The 21,116-nt window shown below is 37.2% G+C and overlaps 1 protein-coding gene across 1 annotated transcript; it reads left to right on the forward strand.

Annotated features, from left to right (window-relative positions):
* Window positions 1-7,149: 7,149 nt before the first annotated feature.
* Window positions 7,150-20,887, forward strand: LOC144010925 (ectonucleotide pyrophosphatase/phosphodiesterase family member 1-like). The gene is made up of 14 exons (XM_077511448.1): window positions 7,150-7,787; window positions 11,588-11,654; window positions 14,200-14,266; window positions 15,182-15,279; window positions 15,359-15,438; window positions 16,997-17,116; window positions 17,508-17,617; window positions 17,865-17,930; window positions 18,039-18,111; window positions 19,052-19,160; window positions 20,236-20,367; window positions 20,451-20,482; window positions 20,614-20,736; window positions 20,818-20,887. The coding sequence occupies exons 1-13, from the start codon at window positions 7,668-7,670 to the stop codon at window positions 20,644-20,646; spliced, it is 1,107 nt and encodes a 368-aa protein (XP_077367574.1). The 5' UTR covers window positions 7,150-7,667; the 3' UTR covers window positions 20,647-20,736; window positions 20,818-20,887.
* Window positions 20,888-21,116: the final 229 nt, after the last annotated feature.

The following is a 21,116-nucleotide window of genomic DNA, read 5'->3' on the forward strand; positions in this document are numbered from 1 at the left end:
GTTCACGTTACCTTGGTTTCTCACCTTTTCCATGAAAGAAGAAAGAAAATGTAGATGAAATACATTGAATTAAATAATAAAATCATAGGAATGTACATTAGGGAAAACTGTGAAAAATAATAGCATAAAAGAAAAGTAGCACAGTGTTGCGTTAAAAAGAAGCAATTTAAAGAGAACAAAGAAATAATCTGGTTGCAAAAAGTTAATGGACAGCAGCATTATTAACAAGAAACTGGCGACATTTTGTTTTGTTTCTCTACACTACTGTGAGGACGTTCTCTGTAATTGTCAGTTGAAAGGAAACTTTTCCATCTATGTGTGCTCTCAACATGACTCGCCTACTCAAGAAAAAAAGAAACAAAATCCTGTTGCTAGCTTGCCTCTGGAGAGATGCTCTTGGGGACTTTGGCTTTGCTCAGCACGGGCAAGAAGAAGCTATTTTTCCAGTCACAATTAAAAAGAAGTTTATGTTGATGTACAGTAGTGGAGTTCGGGATTTTAAATGACGCAAATGCCTTTTTTTCAAAGCGTTATGTAAATCCAAATAGTTTGCCGTGCAAAATATGAATCTGTTTAAGTTGCTGAACCTTTTGAATTACTGTATGTATTGTCTTATTTTTAATTGAAAATTTTAAATATTGCATTATACAATAAAGCTAGACTCAGTCTTCAATTCCACACATCTGCCATGCCCGAAATAGCTCTGGCTTCAACAACCAGGTCAGTCAAGTCAACTGTGACTGAGCCTGCCTAAATCCTCCAATCACATCCTGGAGTTTTACAAGCACCCGCCAAATCGATACATTGATTAATCCATGACACTTTGATCACAACAAGTGGCTGTGAAAGCAGCCCTGTGGCTACCAAAGGTTCCTGGCTCCATTCCTGGTCGTTATTGCTGCCCACAAACTGCAAATATTTACTATGTGATGCACATACAGTTTTAAAACTTACACATAAACTATTTTTAATTGGCTGGTGAACTTTACTAATTACCTTTTTAATTCACATTATTCCATATCATGGAGACCAGCAGGGCATCAGCTTTAGGCCGGCCAGTCCTCAGTATCTAGAACCATCAGAACACAATTTTCCCGTGGCAGGTTCTGACCCCCGGCGCTTTCCGAAAAGGGGATAAAGCCTGGCCTCTCATTACTGCGATTTTTGGAGAGGCTGCAAAGTCAGCGCTAAACTCGGGAATTGGACGCTCTTTGAACTTGTGGGTGTTCGGCGCGGAGGACCGCCATATATCACACTTTTGAATTGCAGTACCAACAAAAAAGTACAATACAGTCAGTTGGATTGTTATGGTTTCATACATGCAGTCAGAAAGTATTTGGACCTATTTATCTTATCCGCCATTTATCCAATATCTATCTATCTATCTATCTATCTATCTATCTATCTATCTATCTATCTATCTATCTATCTATCTATCTATCTATCTATCTATCTATCTATCTATCTATCTATATCATCCATCCATCCATCATCCACAGTGTTATCAAGAGAAATGTTGTTTGCTTGATTGTACTCATAATCATACTTATACTATCAATCGTACTTAATTTGCATATTTGGCAAACTTCTTTAGTATACAAAACCAATTTATTAGTAGCAGGTATTAGTTTTAGTATACGGTAAGCTGCTGGCTGCTTAAAAATGGTTGGCGGGCCACAAATGGCCCCCAGGCCATAGTTTGGAAACTTTAGCATCTGTGTTATTGCTGATATAACATCAGAGCCAAAAATAAGACATTTTGGAAGTGCCTGAAGGCTTCACAGACTGGATTGGAGCAAAATTATGAATATTTTCTGAATGAAATGACAAATCTGAGACAAGGAGGAGCCTTTCCGGGAAGCAGACATCTGACCAAAGTGAGCAATCAGGTGCGAAGATCACTGATTAAGAAATTGGAGAGATCCAAAAGGACAGTGTAACGTTCTCCACGTTAGTGGCGGGCACATCAACCATATTGACTTGTTCATACAGTACACATCACGTCACTTTTTTTTTTTTTTTTGCAGTCGTCATCATTGCTTGAAGTTTCTAAGCCTGACTCAAATGCAGCCGGAGAGCACATTATGTAATGACATAATACAGTATGAGGACATCCTAAAGGCAAAGCCGCCGAGACAGGAGCCATCAAAGTCCCTCGCTCCATCCGTCCATGAGTCTTAACTCTCAAGTAGCAAAGCATCCTGGGAAGGCTGCCCTTCAGCTTCACTGTAGCCCGCAGCTTCCCGCTGACATTCAATGAACGATTCGCCTTTGCAATGCCTTCATGACTGCGTCACCTCTCCTGCTGTTAGTTGATAATTAATTATTACTAAAATCCGTCCAATTTCGGCTAGTTATATTCGATTATTGGCACCACGTTGGATCAGGTACACCTGCAGTCGAACATCAATGCGAAGCGGTTCTCTGAAACTGCAGTTAAACAACGAAATATTAGTTATGATTTTTTTTTTTTTTTTTATTCATGAACCGTCTGGTATTACGTAATACTTGTCTCTCCACATGAGCAACATTTAACCACCCTGTCACCGACCTTTCTCCCAATTGATCGCTGATAAACATTGACAGCATGATCCTCATTAATCCTCAGTCTTAAAAAAGGTCACATATTATCGATTTTTTTTTGTTTTTTTAATGATAATGAGGAAAATAATTAGGCAGAGAACACCGGGAGATGATGAGAGTGTATCTGATTGATAGCTTCCCTTAGTTTGTTTTCCCACTCCACATTTAATATCATCATGATGAGATACATTACAAGCCACAGCAATGATAAGATTATCAGTGACATTCTTCTGATGCTTCCTCTTGTGCTAATGAGGCACTTTATAAATACTGAAATATCCATCAGGATCACCCATTGACTGGTTGTCAGGCATCTGTCTGTCACTCAAGTGGCATATATGTATTCCCTTTTTGAATGAAAAAAAGTATAACTATACCAAGACTGTATGTGGCAGCCACAACCTACGCCGTAGATTGGCCAATGACAGGACCCGTTGTTGTTGTTGTTGTTGTTTTGGTTAAATTTCATTCATTTCATCCATCCATGTCATGTTTGTTGTGCTAGCTAGCTAGCGCTAAGCTAACCTGGTGTGTCTTTGTCCCTCCGGTCCAGCAAACAGATACATGCTCTCTTTTGTACAGTCTCCACTGCTCACCTCAGTTGTCATTGTTACTACATTTTCGCTTTAAATGCCACTTTCATGTCATTCCAGCTGGTACACAAACCGATTTTTAACACCCGTGACTTTAACAACCAATTGTTAAAATGTGAGACACCAAACATGACGAATAGAATGTTTGGTATATTCGAGATACCACACAAGTGTTATTTCCACAGACAATTACAAGTCTAAAATAGTACAAGAAGAAATGGAAGAAGCTAGGCTAACTGTTAGCATATCTGGTAACTCTTTTGCGGTTTCAAAATCATCAACTTGTCATTCTTATTGGGGTGAATGACTTGGGAGATGCGTTATCTTATATGTACACTCAACACAACCAGCTGCTTCAGGTTGTTTCCTAATCAGCTATTGTTCCGTCGGATCGTAAATATCGAATTTACGATTGTCAGCCCGACAATTATTACTATCACTATGTGTTTACCCAATTTTAGAAGCTGTCTCAATCCTCATTTGCAAGTTTCATTTGTTGCAGTAAATACTGTTTACAATACTTTATCGAAAATGAGTGTATCAACTGCCTCACTGCATGAGCTTGTTTCAAAACAGAATAGAGAGCAGACTGTTTAAAAAATCAAATAAAATGTGGATGACTGTGAGCATGGCTGGCAGGTCTCAAGAGACAACACATACCTCGGCTGACTGTGTTTGCGGCCACAGACGCAGCCCATAACTCCTGCACAGATACATTTACAATTTCACACAGCGTGTATACATTTGTGAGGAGATGTTGGAAGCCTCCAGGCTGCACGTGCATGTGTGTCCCACTTGGTCGCGTGGACGTTCTGCTCGCGCTCTCTTTCCTTTTCACAAATGTTTACACTTCCAGCAAGCATGGCAGAGTTACTGATTGTACTCCTTTTTTTATGAAGGTAAAAACTGAGATGTTAAGTACGAGAGCAAAAACACCTGAAAAATCGACATACTGTATGAACCGTAACGACTTCCTCCGAGAATATTGAAATTATTACTTTTAATGACGATCAGGTGCTCGACACCAGATTGTCAGTAAAAACAATGTTTACTATATTAGAAAGTCATATATTTTTATTGCACCTCCTTATATCTGGAGGCCGTTACACTGTCTGTATTCAATTGCAAGTTTTATAAAGTTTATGTTGCTGCAGGCAAATTTATATCCAGTTTATTTATTAAATTAACATGTCTGTCTCTCCCTCTTGCTCTCTGAGCTGCAGTACATTGCAAAAGTAAATTAATAATTTATATATTTTATTAATGTTAACAATAATAATAATAATACTTTATTATTTTAATATATTATTAATATAATGTAATATAATATAATATAATATAATATAATATAATATAATATAATATAATATAATATAATATAATATAATATAATATAATATAATATATTATAGAGTTCTGCTTGCAGTTGTGTAAAAGTTGACATGGAAATCTTACGATTATTTGAAAACAACAACAGAAGCGCTGTGACATCCAGCTCGTCTATAAATCCAAAGCCGACAGCAGCTTTCAATACAGCCTGCTGAGGATTGTGACATGTGGACTGAATAATTCATAGCAGATTTACAAGTGGCTACGCTGAGTCTCATGGGGAGGATGTGACTATAACTGTCAGCTGATGAATTCTTTAAGCACACCTTGCTCGTGCAGGTGCATTATTTAAAAGTCAGTCAGGGTCCACTTCTTTCTAGAAAGGGACTAATCAACTTTAATACCCTTATAATTTGTTCCTCTCACATTATATTAAAGGGTATTAAAGAGTTAATCAAATAGGGCAGCGGCCAAACATCATCAGGTCAAGGGCTAAATTAAAAATGTTGGCTAAGAGTGACGAGATCATAGCAACTGCATGGCAACTTACAACATCATTATCATAAGGGCCATAGCAACTGCATAGCAACTACAAATATCATCACATGGGACATAGCAACTGACAACATTATAATCATAAGGAACATATTAACGTATTGTAAAGCGTTTTTCAGTGTCCGGAAAAGTACTATATAAATCTGATTTATTATAATAACTGAATAGCAAGTACAAAGTAGGAGTAACTAGACAATCTAAGAATGGCTAATGCACCATCATCGTGAAGGACATAGTAACTGTATAGCAACTACAAATATCATCACGAGTGACATAAACTGCATAGCAACTGACATTATCATCATAAAGAACATATTAACGGCATAGCAACTATAAAATAAGAGTGACTAGACAACCTAAGAGTGGCTAATACATCATTAGCGCAAGGGAGATGGAAACCTATGGAGGACCAAACTGCCAAAATTCAAAATAAATAAATGACTAAAATTGAAAAAAAAAAAAAAACATCTAAAACATATATGGCAAAAATTAAATACAAATGTATTTATTTATTTTTTTATATATATATTTTTGCTCTATTTATTTGCATTTAGATTTATTTTTTTGGAAATTATTTTCAAATTACATTTTTTATATCCATTTTTATTTTTACTTTTAGTCATTTATGTATTTATTTATGCATTTATTTAGTCATTTATTTATTTATTTATTTAGTCATTTATTTATTTTGAATTTTGGCAGATTTGGTCCTCCATAAGAAACAGCATAGCAATTGACATCATCAACATTATGACACAATGACCCCATGACCCAATTAACCCAAAATAAATCACAAATGACCCATTGACCCAACCAAAAACACAATCATAACATTGGGAAAGATGGATCTAATCCAAATGCTTTAAAATTCTGCCAAAGCACAATCTTTGTTTTTGCCATTTAAATGACGTGAGAAGAACCTAACATGAAAACAGTAAGTGTTACATGTGTACCATCCACACGAGAGGTCAAATTTTGCTTGTTTGAGCAGCCGACAGCTGTGAGAGGGACACTCTGCTTATGTACATGCCAAAACAGTGGTAGGTCCCCCACACACATTGTGACAACCACACACAGTGGAAATGCATGCTTGGATATCCTCACATAACCTTACATGGTTATCAGTGCATATTTGGTTGCACAATATGGCTGCTTCACACGCGCACATACAGAAAAACACATTCACTGAGTGAAAGCAGATGACCAGGGATATTTGTGTCAACTGAAGGCAAGGCCGAGGTCAAAGATCAGGAGTTCCCGCACATTATCACGTTAGCATGTGACTCTGCTCTGGCTGTGAAGGAAACTTAACTTGAAATGTACCTGCTTGTGACGTATTTCATGTGTTCTCCCCACCGAGCTTCGTTTATGACTGTGAAAACACTTGAATGAGTGGAAGGTTAAGTTATATCATGCTTATCAATAAGGCGACACTGCCATCTCGTGGATACTTTTATATACACCACATTTTAAATGGTATCCATCCATCCATTTTCTTGACCACTTATTCCTCACAAGGGTCGCGGGGGGTGCTGGAGCCTATCTCAGCTGGCTCTGGGCAGTAGGCGGGGTACACCCTGGACTGGTTGGCAGCCAATCACAGATTTTAAATGGTATCTACTCAAATCCACAGGTAAGATGAAGAAATGTCAGAATTCCGTGCGGATGCTAAATATTTAATTCTGCCTAATATTATTGTTATTTGTGTTCATTTGTGGTTTAATGAGTGGGTCATTTGCATGCATGTTTTCTTTATGAATTTACCATCATACAATTTGTGTTCAAGTGGATAGTCTCATCAATTTTTCCATTATTAAGAGAGGTAGGCTGTTAGGCAGATTGATTAGATTGTTTTTTTAATTGTTATATTTATGTTTATATTTATTTATTTATTATATTATGTTATTTTATTTCATCCATAGAAATGTATACACTTTCAAAATAAATGAAACAAGAATTTTTTTTTTTTTTTTTTTTTTTTTATTTTTTTTTATATTTTTTTATATTTTTTTTAACCATGTCTCTTAAATTGAAAGACGTGGTTGATTCGCCACGCTTCCGTATGGAACTGCCAAAGTGGAATAAACTGTTTAGACCACTTTACAGTAGGCTTATACATTCGAACGTAATAAGTGATAAAGTAATTATCTCGCCTCGAACCAATGGTCATAACCACAAACGTTAAGAAGTGTGATTTAAATGTTTAACCTTGCAAATAGCTTACTAAAAATAATTTCATCTGGATCCAAGCGATCGCAGTACTCCAGTCTAACCGCAAGAGGGCGCGCAAATTCCAAGTTCATGTTGCTTGACTGAGCAAAAAGAAATCAATGGATTGTTAAAACTCCAAATGAAGGCATCTTTCACTCGCGCCTACGCGGTTTTTTATTCCTCGCCAACATCGAAATAGTGGAACTTCCCACTTTGCGTGTCTCCCCTCAGCTTTTGCAATTCGTCAGTAAAAGAAACGAGGCGGCGCTACGCTGGCACGCAGGGCCACATCCGCACTCACTACTTTTTAAACACTCCTTTAACACAGACACACGTCCTCGCCGTTTGTCTGCCACTCCGTCTACAGCGTGTGCGTGCGTGGAGCAGCCGAGCGCCATGGAAGGAGCGTACAAGCAGGGAGAGGAGCAACCAGCGTCCCCGTTTATCACGTCGGAGCCGGAGAGTCAGAGGCAGACAACGCAGAAGAAGAGCAGGCGTTGTAAAATCATCTGGGGGGTATGTTTTGCAACGTACACACGAAAAGAGCATCCACCGAAATATTATTCAATGTAATCTCAATATTATTTATTTATAACTTCTCATGTCAAACTTCAGTAGTACTAGTGCAGGGGTGTTTGAAACTCGGTCCACGAGGGCTGGAGTCATGCAGGTTTTGGAGGTTTCACTCTTCCAACACAAGCTGATTCCAATCAACAGGATCGTTATCAGGCTTTTTATGCAGAGCTTGCTGATGATCTGATCATGTGCCAGCTGTGTTAACGAAACTGTTGTACTATAGTGGGAAGTAGCAAACTAAGTATATTTCCACTTACTGTGTCCTAAATGGACATTAGTAACAGTAAATTCAGAGAAGCAAGATATTCTGCATCTTTTATGTAAGTAATTTGTTTGGTTGGCGGCTATAGTAGGGCTGATTCCTGGCACAGTTCTCACCTTTCCCGTGGTGTTGCCCATGATGGAAACAATTAACACTCCTGGTGTGTGTGTGTGAACACGGAAACAAAATGTTTTCACTCTAATGCCAAGAGACGGAGCCCAGGAGACAGGAGTGTCTTTCCCCCCCCCCACCCCGTTCGAGTGGGTCAAAGGGGCTAGTGTGGCTGAGTGGTGAGGGTCTTTTTTTTTTTTTTTTTTTTTTTTTTTTTTTCCCCCCCCAGCCTTTGGTGAAATGCAGGTCAGGATTCTGAAGAGTAAAGTTTCAAGTGAAAAGAGGCCTTTTTTTAAATGGCTTTGTGGATCTGCAGTGCAGTCATTCCAGCAACACAAGAAAAAAAACGAGTACAAGATTAGATACATTAAAAAAAAAAAAAAAAATATATATATATATATATATATATATATATATATAAATGCAACATCAGCGTTAGATTAAATCGGAGACTGTCTGAGTGGATTCTTGTAAACATCTTGTTAGATTTGGACATTTAAGTCTAGATTGTCCAAAATAGCAACATTTATTGTTTACACTTGGTGGAATGAAAATGAACCCAAAATATTCACGGGCAGGCTAAATCTGGGATACAAGCAAAGATTTGGATGAACCGTGTGTATTGTTTATGTTTTTAAGACCAAGTTTCATTTAAAATAGAAAGTTAAACACGCCGTGTCCAACATTTTCTTCACCTTTGCGATGGCTTCCAAGCTAAATGCAACAAAATGGCACCGGGCGGTTTTAATTGGAGACATATGTGGGCAAACTTCAGACTTCAATCTGCTACTTCCTGAAGTACAAAACAGCCACCATGCATATGTTAGTAATTCTAAGACTGGTCCTTGTTAAACTGCAGTGTTGTAGAAGCATATTTATATTTATTTTCACTTTACTGTTACTTGAAGGAGAATATAGTAATGGCGAGTATTTGTTTGTGATTTCTAATATGGGTTAACTAGCTAGAAAATGTCGTGTTAGTTGTCGAGCCCATTCTACACATGCTAAATTAGAGTTTACTGTACCTTGTACATGCTATACATTCAGTGCTATTTAAATACATGCATGTCGACTATTTGTTTTTTTTTTGTAAGTACAGGGAGCTCAGGATTACTGTTTATTCAAGGTTAATGTTTTTTTAACTATCCTCAAATGTTTCACTCATCCTTTTATAGCATTGCAACAACTCTTGAAGCTAAAACAAGCTAATATTGTTACTTAAGAGATCACATCAGTGTTTGTCTCGCTATACTGCCCACTTTGACCGTTTAATCCCGCCAAACGTCCAGAAGACCTGAAAAATATGGTCGATAGTGTATCAAGTACGTTTTCCACCAGACAGACTGTTTACTTTCACAGACCACAAAGAGGGCTAAAGGGCATTCCCGAGGAGCCAGCTCACTCTCGTCATTATCCGCCCGCGTAGCCGTAAAACTCGGAATACTCCGACAGGCACCGTGACCACAGCATATTTTCATACCTGTCACGGAATTCCAGACACTTCCAAAGACTATGAACTCAAGAGATTATTTATGTAAGAGCATCTGAACAAATTAAGGCACTCAATTTAAAACTTATAATAGGCCCATATTTTTTGTTGTAGTTCTGTGTGACTTCTGAAAATTTGAAGAACAGCAGTCAGGATATTCTCAAGAAAAGTCTGGAAGACATCTGTGTGGCTATTACACATTCAACTGTATGTTTTTATTAGACGTGTGTGCTTACTCTACCTTGTAAACAGTGAGTCACCCTTGTAAATACCAAAAAATCTGTTAACTTTGGAATTTGAGAAGAAACTCACAAAGGAAACAATGTAATAATTGTTATAAATCTGATTGTCGGATTGGAGATGAAGCTAATTGACAAATATAATGTACTCAATAAATTGAAAATAAACCAAACTGAGTATTTTGTGATCAAAATAGATGTGGCATTGACTGTTTATGCTTCTATTTGTTCTTTACGATGAGCTTTCTTCCACAATAACCTCTGCAGGTCTGATGTGGTGCGTAGCACAGCGGTGACAAACCTTCAGGACTCTCCCTGACTCTATAAACTGATCTGTGAAAATCCCCTCTAATTATAAAGCCCCACCCCCGGCGAGGCGTAGCTTTCCAATAAATTACAGGAGGCCAAAAGGAACATTTGAAAAGCGTTTGTGGGAAAAGAGGGGACTGATTAGAAACTCTGAGTTGGGTTTGAAAATAAATGATACCTCCTTTTTTTTGTTGTTTACTTGTTTTTTTCTTACTTTTGCTCCATCTTAATGTTTACTCACTCAACAAAGGAGGTTGTCCAACTCGTTTTCTTTCAGCATCCCGATAAATAAGTGGCTGAAGCTAGAGTGTACTGTATATGAATAAAATTCGCCAAGATGTTTTCACTTGTAGAACAAACTCAAAGTCCCTCATAAGTTAAAATAAATACAATATGTATTATTTAAAATTGACACATAACGGAGAAGGGTGCTAACAACTCAAAACTTTTTTGAAAATAGTTTATTTTAAAAAATCGCCAGCTTTATAAAATGAGGGTTCAAAATCGTGAAAAATCAACCCTCATATGTGAGCTATGTAAATGTATGCTTAAACCTCCGGAGGCTGCAATGTATCACTTTTTTTTGTGCTTTCCATGCTGTGGCGAGGGGTGCTAACTACCAGCTAGCTTGTGAGCTAACATAAGCTAACATAACTTTCTTGGCTCCCGTAGGCCAGCAGACGGGCAGCTGGCTTGTCTGTGGCGTCAGCTCGTCTCTTGGGAATGCAAATAACGACATCGAGCTGTTTTATAAATTCTGACATCTGGGGAAAATGCCAAAGCTAGCTAGGTGTAGCCAAAGCTAGCTTACAAACTAACTGTAAGCTAGTAAATGATAGTGTGAGTGGGACGGCTCATGTCAACATCAAATCACCTGTAAGTTATTTATTTTTAACGGTAATGATATTTAAACCACTTTGGGTTTGGGATCATCGTTTGTGGTATATTTTTGGTTGTAAATACAAATAGAGGCCATTGTAAAACGTTTTGGGGCCTGTAGCATGGGGATTCTAAATAGAATGACTTATGTTTACATTTTGTCTTCAGGTACCGTACAAAGTTGTTACTTTAAAACCACAAATCAATGCCAAGTGTTCCCCAACAAAAACAAATTAGAACATTGGATACATCTGTGTTTTTGTTGGTAAAACAAACAAACAAGAAAAAACATTTTTACTTAAACCACTGCGAGAGAATAACACAATGCTGATTAAAGTTATCGGCCCCTCTAACGTCTTTTTTATTTTTCAGTATTTCATCTTTTATATCCTATGTTTATAAATGACATTACTACATTTTGTGACTAAATCTTTTTTTCTTTCTTTTGCAGGTTGTCCTTCTCTGTTTACTCATCATCCTCCTTGTACTGATATTGACCTTTCAACGTTCCAAAGCCGGTAGGTTTGACTGCGCATTGGTCGAAACTGAACACAAGCTATTTTCCACTTTTGTGACCTCTTTTTGTGGGTGTTTTCAAAAAATGACCTCCTTTATTGCATGGGTTGAAACAAATGTCAGGAATCTGAAGCATGTGTTGGATTGTGCAAATGAAAAATGGAACAGAACTTTTTTTTTTTTTTTTTTGTCTTTTTGGTTTCCTTGAAAGTCCCCCTAGTCAACAAAAAAACCCACTGTGACTAATTCAAGCGCCACAAAAGGGAGGGTCACATTACCATAGCAGACAGTTTAGAGACAGTGTGTTGACACTGACACCTAACATTTGTCAGATTGTGAGTGTGAATACATTTCCAAAATGAGATGGTGGCAGCTTTGCCAAGTTTACAATAGAAGTTGGTTGGAGAAGGACGGTTGTCCAAAAGGCTCCGGTCCAAATCTCCTGCTGCGTATTGGCGGAAGCCTGACTGTGCTCAGCTGTGTGCAGCAGCTGTCCCCGTCCTGGGTGGGGTGTCGTCTTCTCTTGTGGCACCACCCTTACGTATTTCCCATTTAGCGTTGTATGGGGAGCATATGGAAAAAAAATTAGACCTCACCGCAACCTCATTTTGGCATGAGACAGTTGAGTGCATCTTTCTTGGTTGTTACGCAAAGCTGCCGTCAAATGATTTTATACGATAGTTTGAGCCTGAAGCATCTAGTTTACATTAATTCCTGTGTGGAAACCTCCCTCACTATTTAATTTAAGAGCCATTGCACATGTCAACATGCCAAGGTAGAGGAAGAACTTAAATATAAATAGCCCAAAGTCAATATCATGTGCCTTCTATTTGCTGTTTCTACTTTGTGATTCAACATCATTATGCTGATCCCTGCTAAATAATAGTTTATGCAACAATGACTTGGTTGATTTCACAAACCCTGGGGGAGGTTGTTCATTTACAGGATACATTTTCGTTAGCTTTAGCTTCATTAACGTTACCTTCCAATATAGGCAAGGCAAGGCAAGTTTATTTGTATAGCACATTTCATACACAAGGCAACTCAATGTGCTTTACACAAGGAAAGACAACACATAAGCATCAAGAAACAGTAGTTAACATTCAGAGGAAGAAAAATAAATGAAAATAGGTTACAAAATTTACTAAAAAGAACATACAATAACAATCTTAAAACATTATTCAACAAACTTTAAAACATTTAACATCAGGAAGTTTAAAATAATAATAATAATAATAATAATTTCAAAAAACAAACAACCTAATTAAAGCTGTTTAAAAGTCCCTAATCAAAGGTATAAGAAAAAAAGCAAAGTTTTTAACCTGGATTTAAAAGCATTTACACTCGGGGCTGACTTCACTTCTGTTGGCAGCCTATTCCATCTGTGTGCAGCATAATAGCTAAATGCAACTTCACCATGTTTGCTTCGAACTCTGGGTTCCACTAGTTGGCCCAAGTCTGTAGATCTCAGAGCCCTGCTGGGTTTGTACTTAATCAGCATTTCTTGGATATATTCAGGACCCAAACCATTTAGTGATTTATAGACGAGTAGCAGAACTTTAAAATCGATTCTACAGCTGACTGGGAGCCAGTGTAAATCCTTAAGTACTAGAGTAATATGTTCTGATCTCTTTGTTTTGCTGCAGCGTTCTGAATGAGCTGCAATTATCTCATGTTCTTTTGAGAGAGTCCAGTCAGAAGACCGTTACAGTAATCTAGTCTGCTGGAGATAAAAGCATGGATAAGCTTCTCTTGGTCTGCTTGAAGCATGCAGTCCTTCAGTCTGGATATGTTTGTCCGCTGGTAAAAGGCTGTTTTAGTGATAAATTTAATATGATTGCTGAAGGTCAGGTCGGAGTCTATTAGTACCCCAAGATATACACTTGTGATAATCGGTGAACAGTACTTATTATTGTAATGGAGTTTTGTACTTAATTTGACCTTTAAGTCTGATGCAGCTACAGGAAAAGTGCCAGTAAATGCATTATCGAATAATGAGCTAAAAAAAAAATCCACTTAAAAAATGTGAGCAAAGGAAGTAGAGATGTCAGCCAAAGCTGAAAAGATTTGAAAAGATACAAGTTTTATCAAATCAGCCCACGAGTGGTTGCGTAATATTTTAACACTTTTTTTTTTTGGCAGTAATGCAAGGTTATTTACAAGACACTGTACTCCTAATGAGGACTTTTGACCCCCCCAAAAATCTATAAGATAAGGTCTCCTTTGGAAATGCTTCACTCACTTAATATCTTTTAAAATGCCTTTTTTTCATACATTTTCAGTTACTAGTGAGTTATTTATTGTCATAAGAGGATCTTGCATCAACTTACCATATTTCCTCACAAAGAAGTCTCTCAGTTACAGTTCGTAACTAAATTTACCTCACCTCAAAAGTTAACATTTGAACTCTGTTGCTAACCAAAACAGCAGCAATACATAAAATGAAAACTTACTGCACGTCAGCAAATTAATGTGAACTTTCCCCAATGTTGTTTGTGCATTTCAGTAAATCAAGTCTACTTTATGCTCTCCTTTTCCCCCCCGCAGATGATGATGTGCACTGGCTGCAGCAGGATGCCTCTGTGGGAAGTGAACAGCCACAGTGTCCACCAAGGTAGTGCTTTTACTCCTTTATCATTTCGCATATTTCAGCTGTACCATAGAGACTACCATATATAGGACGATACCAGTATCAGCTGCCCTCTTGCGGCCATTTTTCAATCAGGAACTAGAAATTAGAAGGTACAGAAAATTGCCATTCATTTTATATAGGGAAAACTGTTATATTGAGATGTATATAGTTTTGTCTTAAAAAAAAGTTGTATTGAACATCTCTATTAAATTATTATTTTCCTTATTAAAAACATACTTTGTGGAGACTGAAATAGATTAATGGCATTCCCATTCATTTCAATGGTGAAAGATGATTAGTGCTACAAATGTTTTGAGTTAAGTGTGTTTTCACAGAACAAATGAAACTCATATCTCATATTTCGTGTTCCATTCTGGGCTTGTTGCTTATTCTAAGTAATTTATCATGATGTGTTTCTGTAAATAACGCCATTGACTGAATGGTGACACCCACAAGTATGGTGAGTGAGTGGCCGCCATTGTTTCCCAGCAGTCTCTTCTCAGCTTGTTGGGTCCAGAAAACAAACAAGAATTGTTTGCGGCTGCCTGGATGTTCCGTCTTCTTGCTTCTTAAAAAAAAAAGTGACCTTCTGTGGTGGAAGTTGTTTTTTTTGTTTTTTTGTCAGTGTGGAAAAATCACTCTCTGTGGAAACCTAATGACTCAGGCATGTGTTTGTGTGTAGGTGTGTGTTATCCCAGACAGGCTCATTACGACACGGAAAAAAGGAACCGCTAACACGAAATGATTATTTTTGGTTGTTGCACCTTCTTGCTAATATGTTGTTTCTTATAAAACCTCTTGTTTTATAAAAGCTTCCTTTTGCAAGGTTATGTCAGGCAAATGTCTTTTTTTTTTTTTTTTTTTGTATTGAATGAAACGTTGCCTCTTGCTGTTCAGTTTCACCAAGTCACCCCTCATCCTGGTGTCCTTGGATGGTTTTCGGGCCAAGTATCTGAAAGATCACAGCAGCCACACACCCGTCATTAACAAGTTACGTAAGTGGCCTAAAGTTGCGTTTCTGTTGCATCTTGTGGTTAAGCAAACATCCTGATGTGGTCAAACGGTGTGTTGCAGGAGCCTTGGGTACGACCACGTCACATATGAGGCCAGTGTATCCTACAAAGACATTCCCAAACCACTACTCCATTGTCACTGTGAGTTTTTGCTGCACCTTTAAAAAAAAAAAAAAAAGTGTATCTGCCTCATGCTCTAAGCTGCATAACTTAGTTCGTAAACAAACAGTGCAACGCAGCCTCCTGCTAGCACTGTATGTATACGGTGTACAAACATAGCTTACAGTGGAAATTTAACATATTTTGTCGTGTTCTGCATGTATACTAGGGGATCAGCAACCTTTTCTGTCAAAAGAGCCATTTTAGGCCAAATAAATAACAACAAAAAATGTCTGGGGTCCACAAAACATTTGAAGATTGTGATAAAGGAAACGGTGTGTTCATTGGTGCTAATTAGAGCTGCACCATAACACAAAAAGATATGCAGCATCCAATACTTTGACATTCGTTTTCTTCTACCTTTCGTCTTTTGTTTTGATTTTTTTTTTTTTAATAATGATTTCTCATTCTTTGTTTTTTCATACATTTTTAGACTTTTCGGCCGTTCTGGCAAATTTCTGACATTTTTGGCAATTTTATGGACATATGGTCATTTTGTGCCTCTCTTCTTCCTTTTTTGGACATTTTATGGCTTATTTATTTATTTATTTTACATTTTTTCTACCTTTTTAGTTAGCAATTTTTTAAATTTCTGGCAATTTTGTGGACACTGGTATTTTTTTGTACAGTATTTCTTTTGTTTTTGGACATTTTATAGTTGATTTTCATACATTTTCTTTTCTGCCTTTTATTGTTATTATTTTTTTTAATACATTTTCTGACTTTTTTGGCAGCTCTAAAAATATTTTATGGTCATTTTTTGCTTTATTTTTGGACATTTTATGTTAAATTTTGAACATTTCATATTTTATTTTCTGCCTTTTTTATTAAATTCTCTGACATTTTTGGCAATTTCCTGGACATTATGGTAAATATCTGCTTTCCTCTTCCTTTTTAGGAGATTTTATGGTCACTTTTTGAACATTTTTATGTAATTTTTAAAAAGTTTAAAAATTTAGACTGATGTTTTTGGAATATTTAATTCTTTTTTTAATCTAAATTATTTATTCATTTGAAGGATATTTTATCTAAAAAAGAGAAACAAATATGTAAATAATTATTCATTTCTACTCATTTTTGTAGAGATCCACAGGGAGCCAGAGTAGAGGGACTAAAAGAGCCACATGTGGCTTCAGAGCCGCAGGTTACTGACCCCTGATATATACAATATTGTAGCTAAATCAATAACTGCCATTGTTTTGTTTTTTTATTATAGCATAATAATTCATTTTATTCATACTTTTGCAATTGTACATTTGTTTGCCTTCACTGTTATTACCTGATGGCAACTGCAACTATGATGTAGCCGAGTATAAAAACAAATATAATAAGCCCATTGCAGTCACAAGAAGGAGTCATGCCATGTTGCCTATGACAAAAAACTTTTCAATTATGCATTTGCTTACATCTGGAGCCATTTGATTTTGGTGTACTGTGACAAATTGAGCAGTTTTTTGGGTATACAGTCCCAAGATTAAACGCAATGTTACAAAGGGTGGGCAGAAGGGAATAACAGAGATCTATGATTCCATTGGTACAGGGCCTTTATCCAGAGTCCCATGGGATAGTTGACAACAAGATGTACGACGTAACCCACAATGCATTCTTCAGCTTGAAAACTGAGGAGAAATTCAACCCGAAATGGTACCAAGGAGAGCCGGTAAGTAAATGCTTTGTACATTTTTTGGAGTGTGTTCAGGAGTATAATTATTCTATGTTGTATCATGAGAATGTTGACAGTTTGTGTGGGCTGCACTTTGTAGTCTCATTAAATAATGCGGCGGTGGGAATCCATTTTCTTTATTTTGGCCTTGGCCACAAGTGGAACAGACGACTTTCCAAGATAGGAGTGACTTATTGTGCAGGAATGCGTTGCTCCACAATGGCATTGTCAACATCTGTTGAGAAAATGATATATATTAATGCAGATGTTAGATCAGATGCCGGCTGATTGCACGTTTTATTCTCTGGAAACTAAAGACTTAATAGCGATGCATAATTTCTTTTTATTTATTCCTCTTTGTCTCATCTGGCTTCTCACTTCTCTCCAGGTCTGGATCACTGCCATGCGTCACAAATTAATAACGGGAACCGTCTTCTGGCCCGGTTCGGATGTCGAGATCAATGGCAGCTTCCCAAATTTCTTTAAAATCTATAACAGGTAAGAGCAGCACTGCTTAGCAACATTCAAAAACATGATTGTACTGAGTGCAAAGTGGCTAATGTGAGGAAAAAGTTGTGACGTGATGACTTGCTTTAATAATCCAAGTCATGACTCGACTCGACTTTTGCCACAGTAAATTGCTTAAAACCTGAAGGACTTCAGACTTATTTATGTTGCACACATACTAGTTTAAGGTCGTATCACAAGTTGTCATATTGCTCGGTGTGGATTTCTCTGTCTCCAGAAGCACAACCTTCGAGTCCAGAGTGTGGATGCTGTTTGATTGGCTGGATTTAGCACAAGGAGAACGGTATTTTTATTTATTTATTTTTTTATAAAGTCCTACAATCCCACCGGGCTGCCACGTTCTCCTCAGAGAGACAGATTTTATTTATTGATTTTTTTATTTTTATTTTAGACCTGACTTTTTCACTTTGTACCTGGAGGAGCCCGACTCATCGGGGCATCACTTCGGACCGGAAAGCAGCCAAGTAAGGTTTTCGTCTCAACAGGTCACCAAGGTTGGAAGAGGTATGTGAGGTTGGGATTGATGGGAGACAACTTGACAGGAGCCCTGACCTCAAGCCTATCAAACAGCTTTGGAATGAGCATCTAGTATATGTCTTGCTCACAACCTGTAGAAAATCTTCCCAGAAAGTGTGGAAGCTGTAAATGGCTAAAAATTGAACCAAATCAACCGCAATGTCTTCCCTTTTCACTATATGTAATGACAACATGGTCCAATTCATACGATTTATCTGTATGGAGGGCCAAAACCGCCAAAATTTGAAATAAATAAATCACTAAATAAATAAATGATTAAAAATGAAAATAAAAAATATAATACAAAAAATGTAAAAGTAACATAAATGCAATAAAAACAACATATATATATATATATATATATATATATATATATATATATATATATATATATATATATATATATATATAAGTAAATAATTAAAAGTAATAATAAATGCAAAAATTAAAAACAAGCGACAGTGGAGCCCTAAGACACACGTAGGACCGCCCCCTCACTTGAATAACATTTCGACTTAACAGTGTCTGCAGCATGAAATAAATAAATGTGAGAACAGAGCATTTTTATGTAAGTACTGATATTCTATTTATATATTTATTTTTTTATTTATTTTGACATTTTATAATTCTTTTTATTTGTTCTATCTTTTTTTAATTTTTGTATTAATTTGTACTTTTGTTTTATTTATGAATATATATATTTTGTTGTTTTTATTTCCATTTACATTTATTTTTTGTATTTAATTTTTGAATTTTTTTTTTAATCCATTTTCACTTTTAGTCATTTATTTATTTATTTAGTCATTTATTTATTTTTTATTTTGGCAGTTTTGTTCTTACATATATGTGATAACTTCCGAATGGCGACGACGCTCATTTGTTCTCTAGGTCGTCGAGGCCCTAAAGAACGTGGACCGGATTATGGGGATGTTAATGGACGGTTTGATGGAGAGGAACTTGCTCCACTGTGTCAACCTAATCATCGTCTCTGATCACGGTGAGTTGAAAACACATTTTTTTCCCCCGGCAGTCTTGGCAAGCCAAGGAACAGGTTCGCTCGGATTTCACTCGCTGAAAATGAATGAGTGACTATGAAATAACACAAATGTGACCAAAGCCTAACCGAAAGTTGGATGTTGCAAAACCAATGCGGTGCCAGGCTAGCTTGTCTGAAGTCTCTGCGGTTTCTCAATTGAAAAACTTCCAGATGTATCTGAGGCTTCCAGTCGCCTTCCAAATGTTTGACTTGGTTGAGTCATTGCACTTGTCACAGGAAAACATGCCAAAGGGAGATCAAAAAATGGGTGTGTGAACTGAGGAAAAAGGGCTTCCAGCTGCACGCTTAGTCAGATGAAAAAAATATCAAGCCAACATTGGTTGGTTGTTGTGAAATTACCTACCATGGTTATCGAAAAGGATTTTTTTGGGGTATTTTTATTTTACTTATTTTTATTTATTAATTTATTTGTTTATTTATTTATTTGTTTGTTTGTTTATTTATTTATTTATTTATCTTTATTTTATTTTTGTATGCAGCAGTGCTTTTTTTTTAAAGTGCTTTATAAATAAATTTGATTTGAGGAAAAAAAGATCACAATCAGTGTTTATTGAACAAGTATGAGAACATAAATAGTTAAAAATGGTCAAAAGTATATACATGGAATAAGACATTACCTGTTAGGGCAGCTAAAACCCACTTCCTGTTTGTGCTCTTATTTTGAAATATACTCACACCACTTCCGGTACACTACTTATCGCACTGACGCTAACTTTGCCACTTTTTGGCCTGCCTCAATGACAATCGTAGCGTCTCATGAAAGTCAGTACTCCGTGAACTTTGGTGGTCCGCACAAATTCGGAGGTCACGCAGGTGTCACAAGTTTGGACAAAAGAATGTGTGTAGATGAAATGATATATTTTTTTTGTTCTTTTGTAGAAGAAATACTGTGACACATTTTTAATGTGAGTGCGCATTTTTACTCTCAGTGGACATTTCATCAAATGATTGTTTTCTTTTTTCCGTTATAGATCGAATTTGATAGTTTGGTCACCTAATATTTACGTTTTTTCAGGCATGGAAGAAGCGACATGTGAAAAGGCACAATTCGTGTCTTCCTACCAGGGCAACACAGACGACTTCACGGTCATCCAAGGCGCGGCCGCCCGTATCAGACCCAGCCGCCTGCCGGACGACTTCTTTTCCTGTGAGTTCCTAACACCCACCTTCCCCCCGTCCTCCCAACACGCTGACCTCACCGCCAACGTCCCTTTTGTTTCTCCCCGCCAGTCGACTACGAGGCCCTTGTGAAGAACCTGTCGGTATGCAGAGAATCCCAAACGTGACTTGTATTGATACAAGCAGATGAAATATTATCTGCTGGCTTGCCGGCGCGTCAAACGAGGCGTCCACGTGTTGATCCTGCCGGCTCTGTGTCTGTTTTGAAGTGCAGGACTCCCGAGCAGCCAATGAGGGCGTACCTTAAAGAGAACCTCCCCAAACGCTTTCATTTTGCCAACAATGTGAGGATAGAAAGAGGACACCTGTATATGAAAGAAGGCTGGCAGGCTGCGCTGTAAGTCATAAGTTGTCATTTAGAGGAAATAATATCACAAGTATTAATTTAATAAAGTTTTCTTCATTTCTTTGTGCGCAGAAACCGCAAGGAAATCAAGTACTGTTCGGGCGGTTTCCATGGCTCCGATAACCTTTTCACCAACATGCAGGTGAGACAAAAGCAGGATGTTCGTCATGGTTACTGTTTAAAAAAATGAAATTTATCAGGTTTAAGTCAAGCTTACCGATGCTGATAAATGAGCAGCCATTAGTCGGATAGGATTTAAGGAAGTAACGTTTAGGCGGGGTTTCACATTCCTCGTGTTGTCTTTCCTGGAACGGCAATCCCCTGGTTATTTTATCTCCATTTTAATATGACCGTACAGACTAAATATAGTT

The sequence above is a fragment of the Festucalex cinctus genome, chromosome 21 (genome assembly GCF_051991245.1).
Source record: "Festucalex cinctus isolate MCC-2025b chromosome 21, RoL_Fcin_1.0, whole genome shotgun sequence".
Taxonomy (NCBI): domain Eukaryota; kingdom Metazoa; phylum Chordata; class Actinopteri; order Syngnathiformes; family Syngnathidae; genus Festucalex; species Festucalex cinctus.

Bases quoted from the DNA above. Each gene is read 5' to 3' on its own strand.
- LOC144010925 (XM_077511448.1), top strand. From the start codon at position 7,668: ATGGAAGGAGCGTACAAGCAGGGAGAGGAGCAACCAGCGTCCCCGTTT. The intron at 14,267-15,181 runs GTAGTGCTTTTA...CTTGCTGTTCAG, and splicing joins CAGCCACAGTGTCCACCAAG to TTTCACCAAGTCACCCCTCA. The intron at 17,618-17,864 runs GTAAGAGCAGCA...CTCTGTCTCCAG, and splicing joins TTCTTTAAAATCTATAACAG to AAGCACAACCTTCGAGTCCA.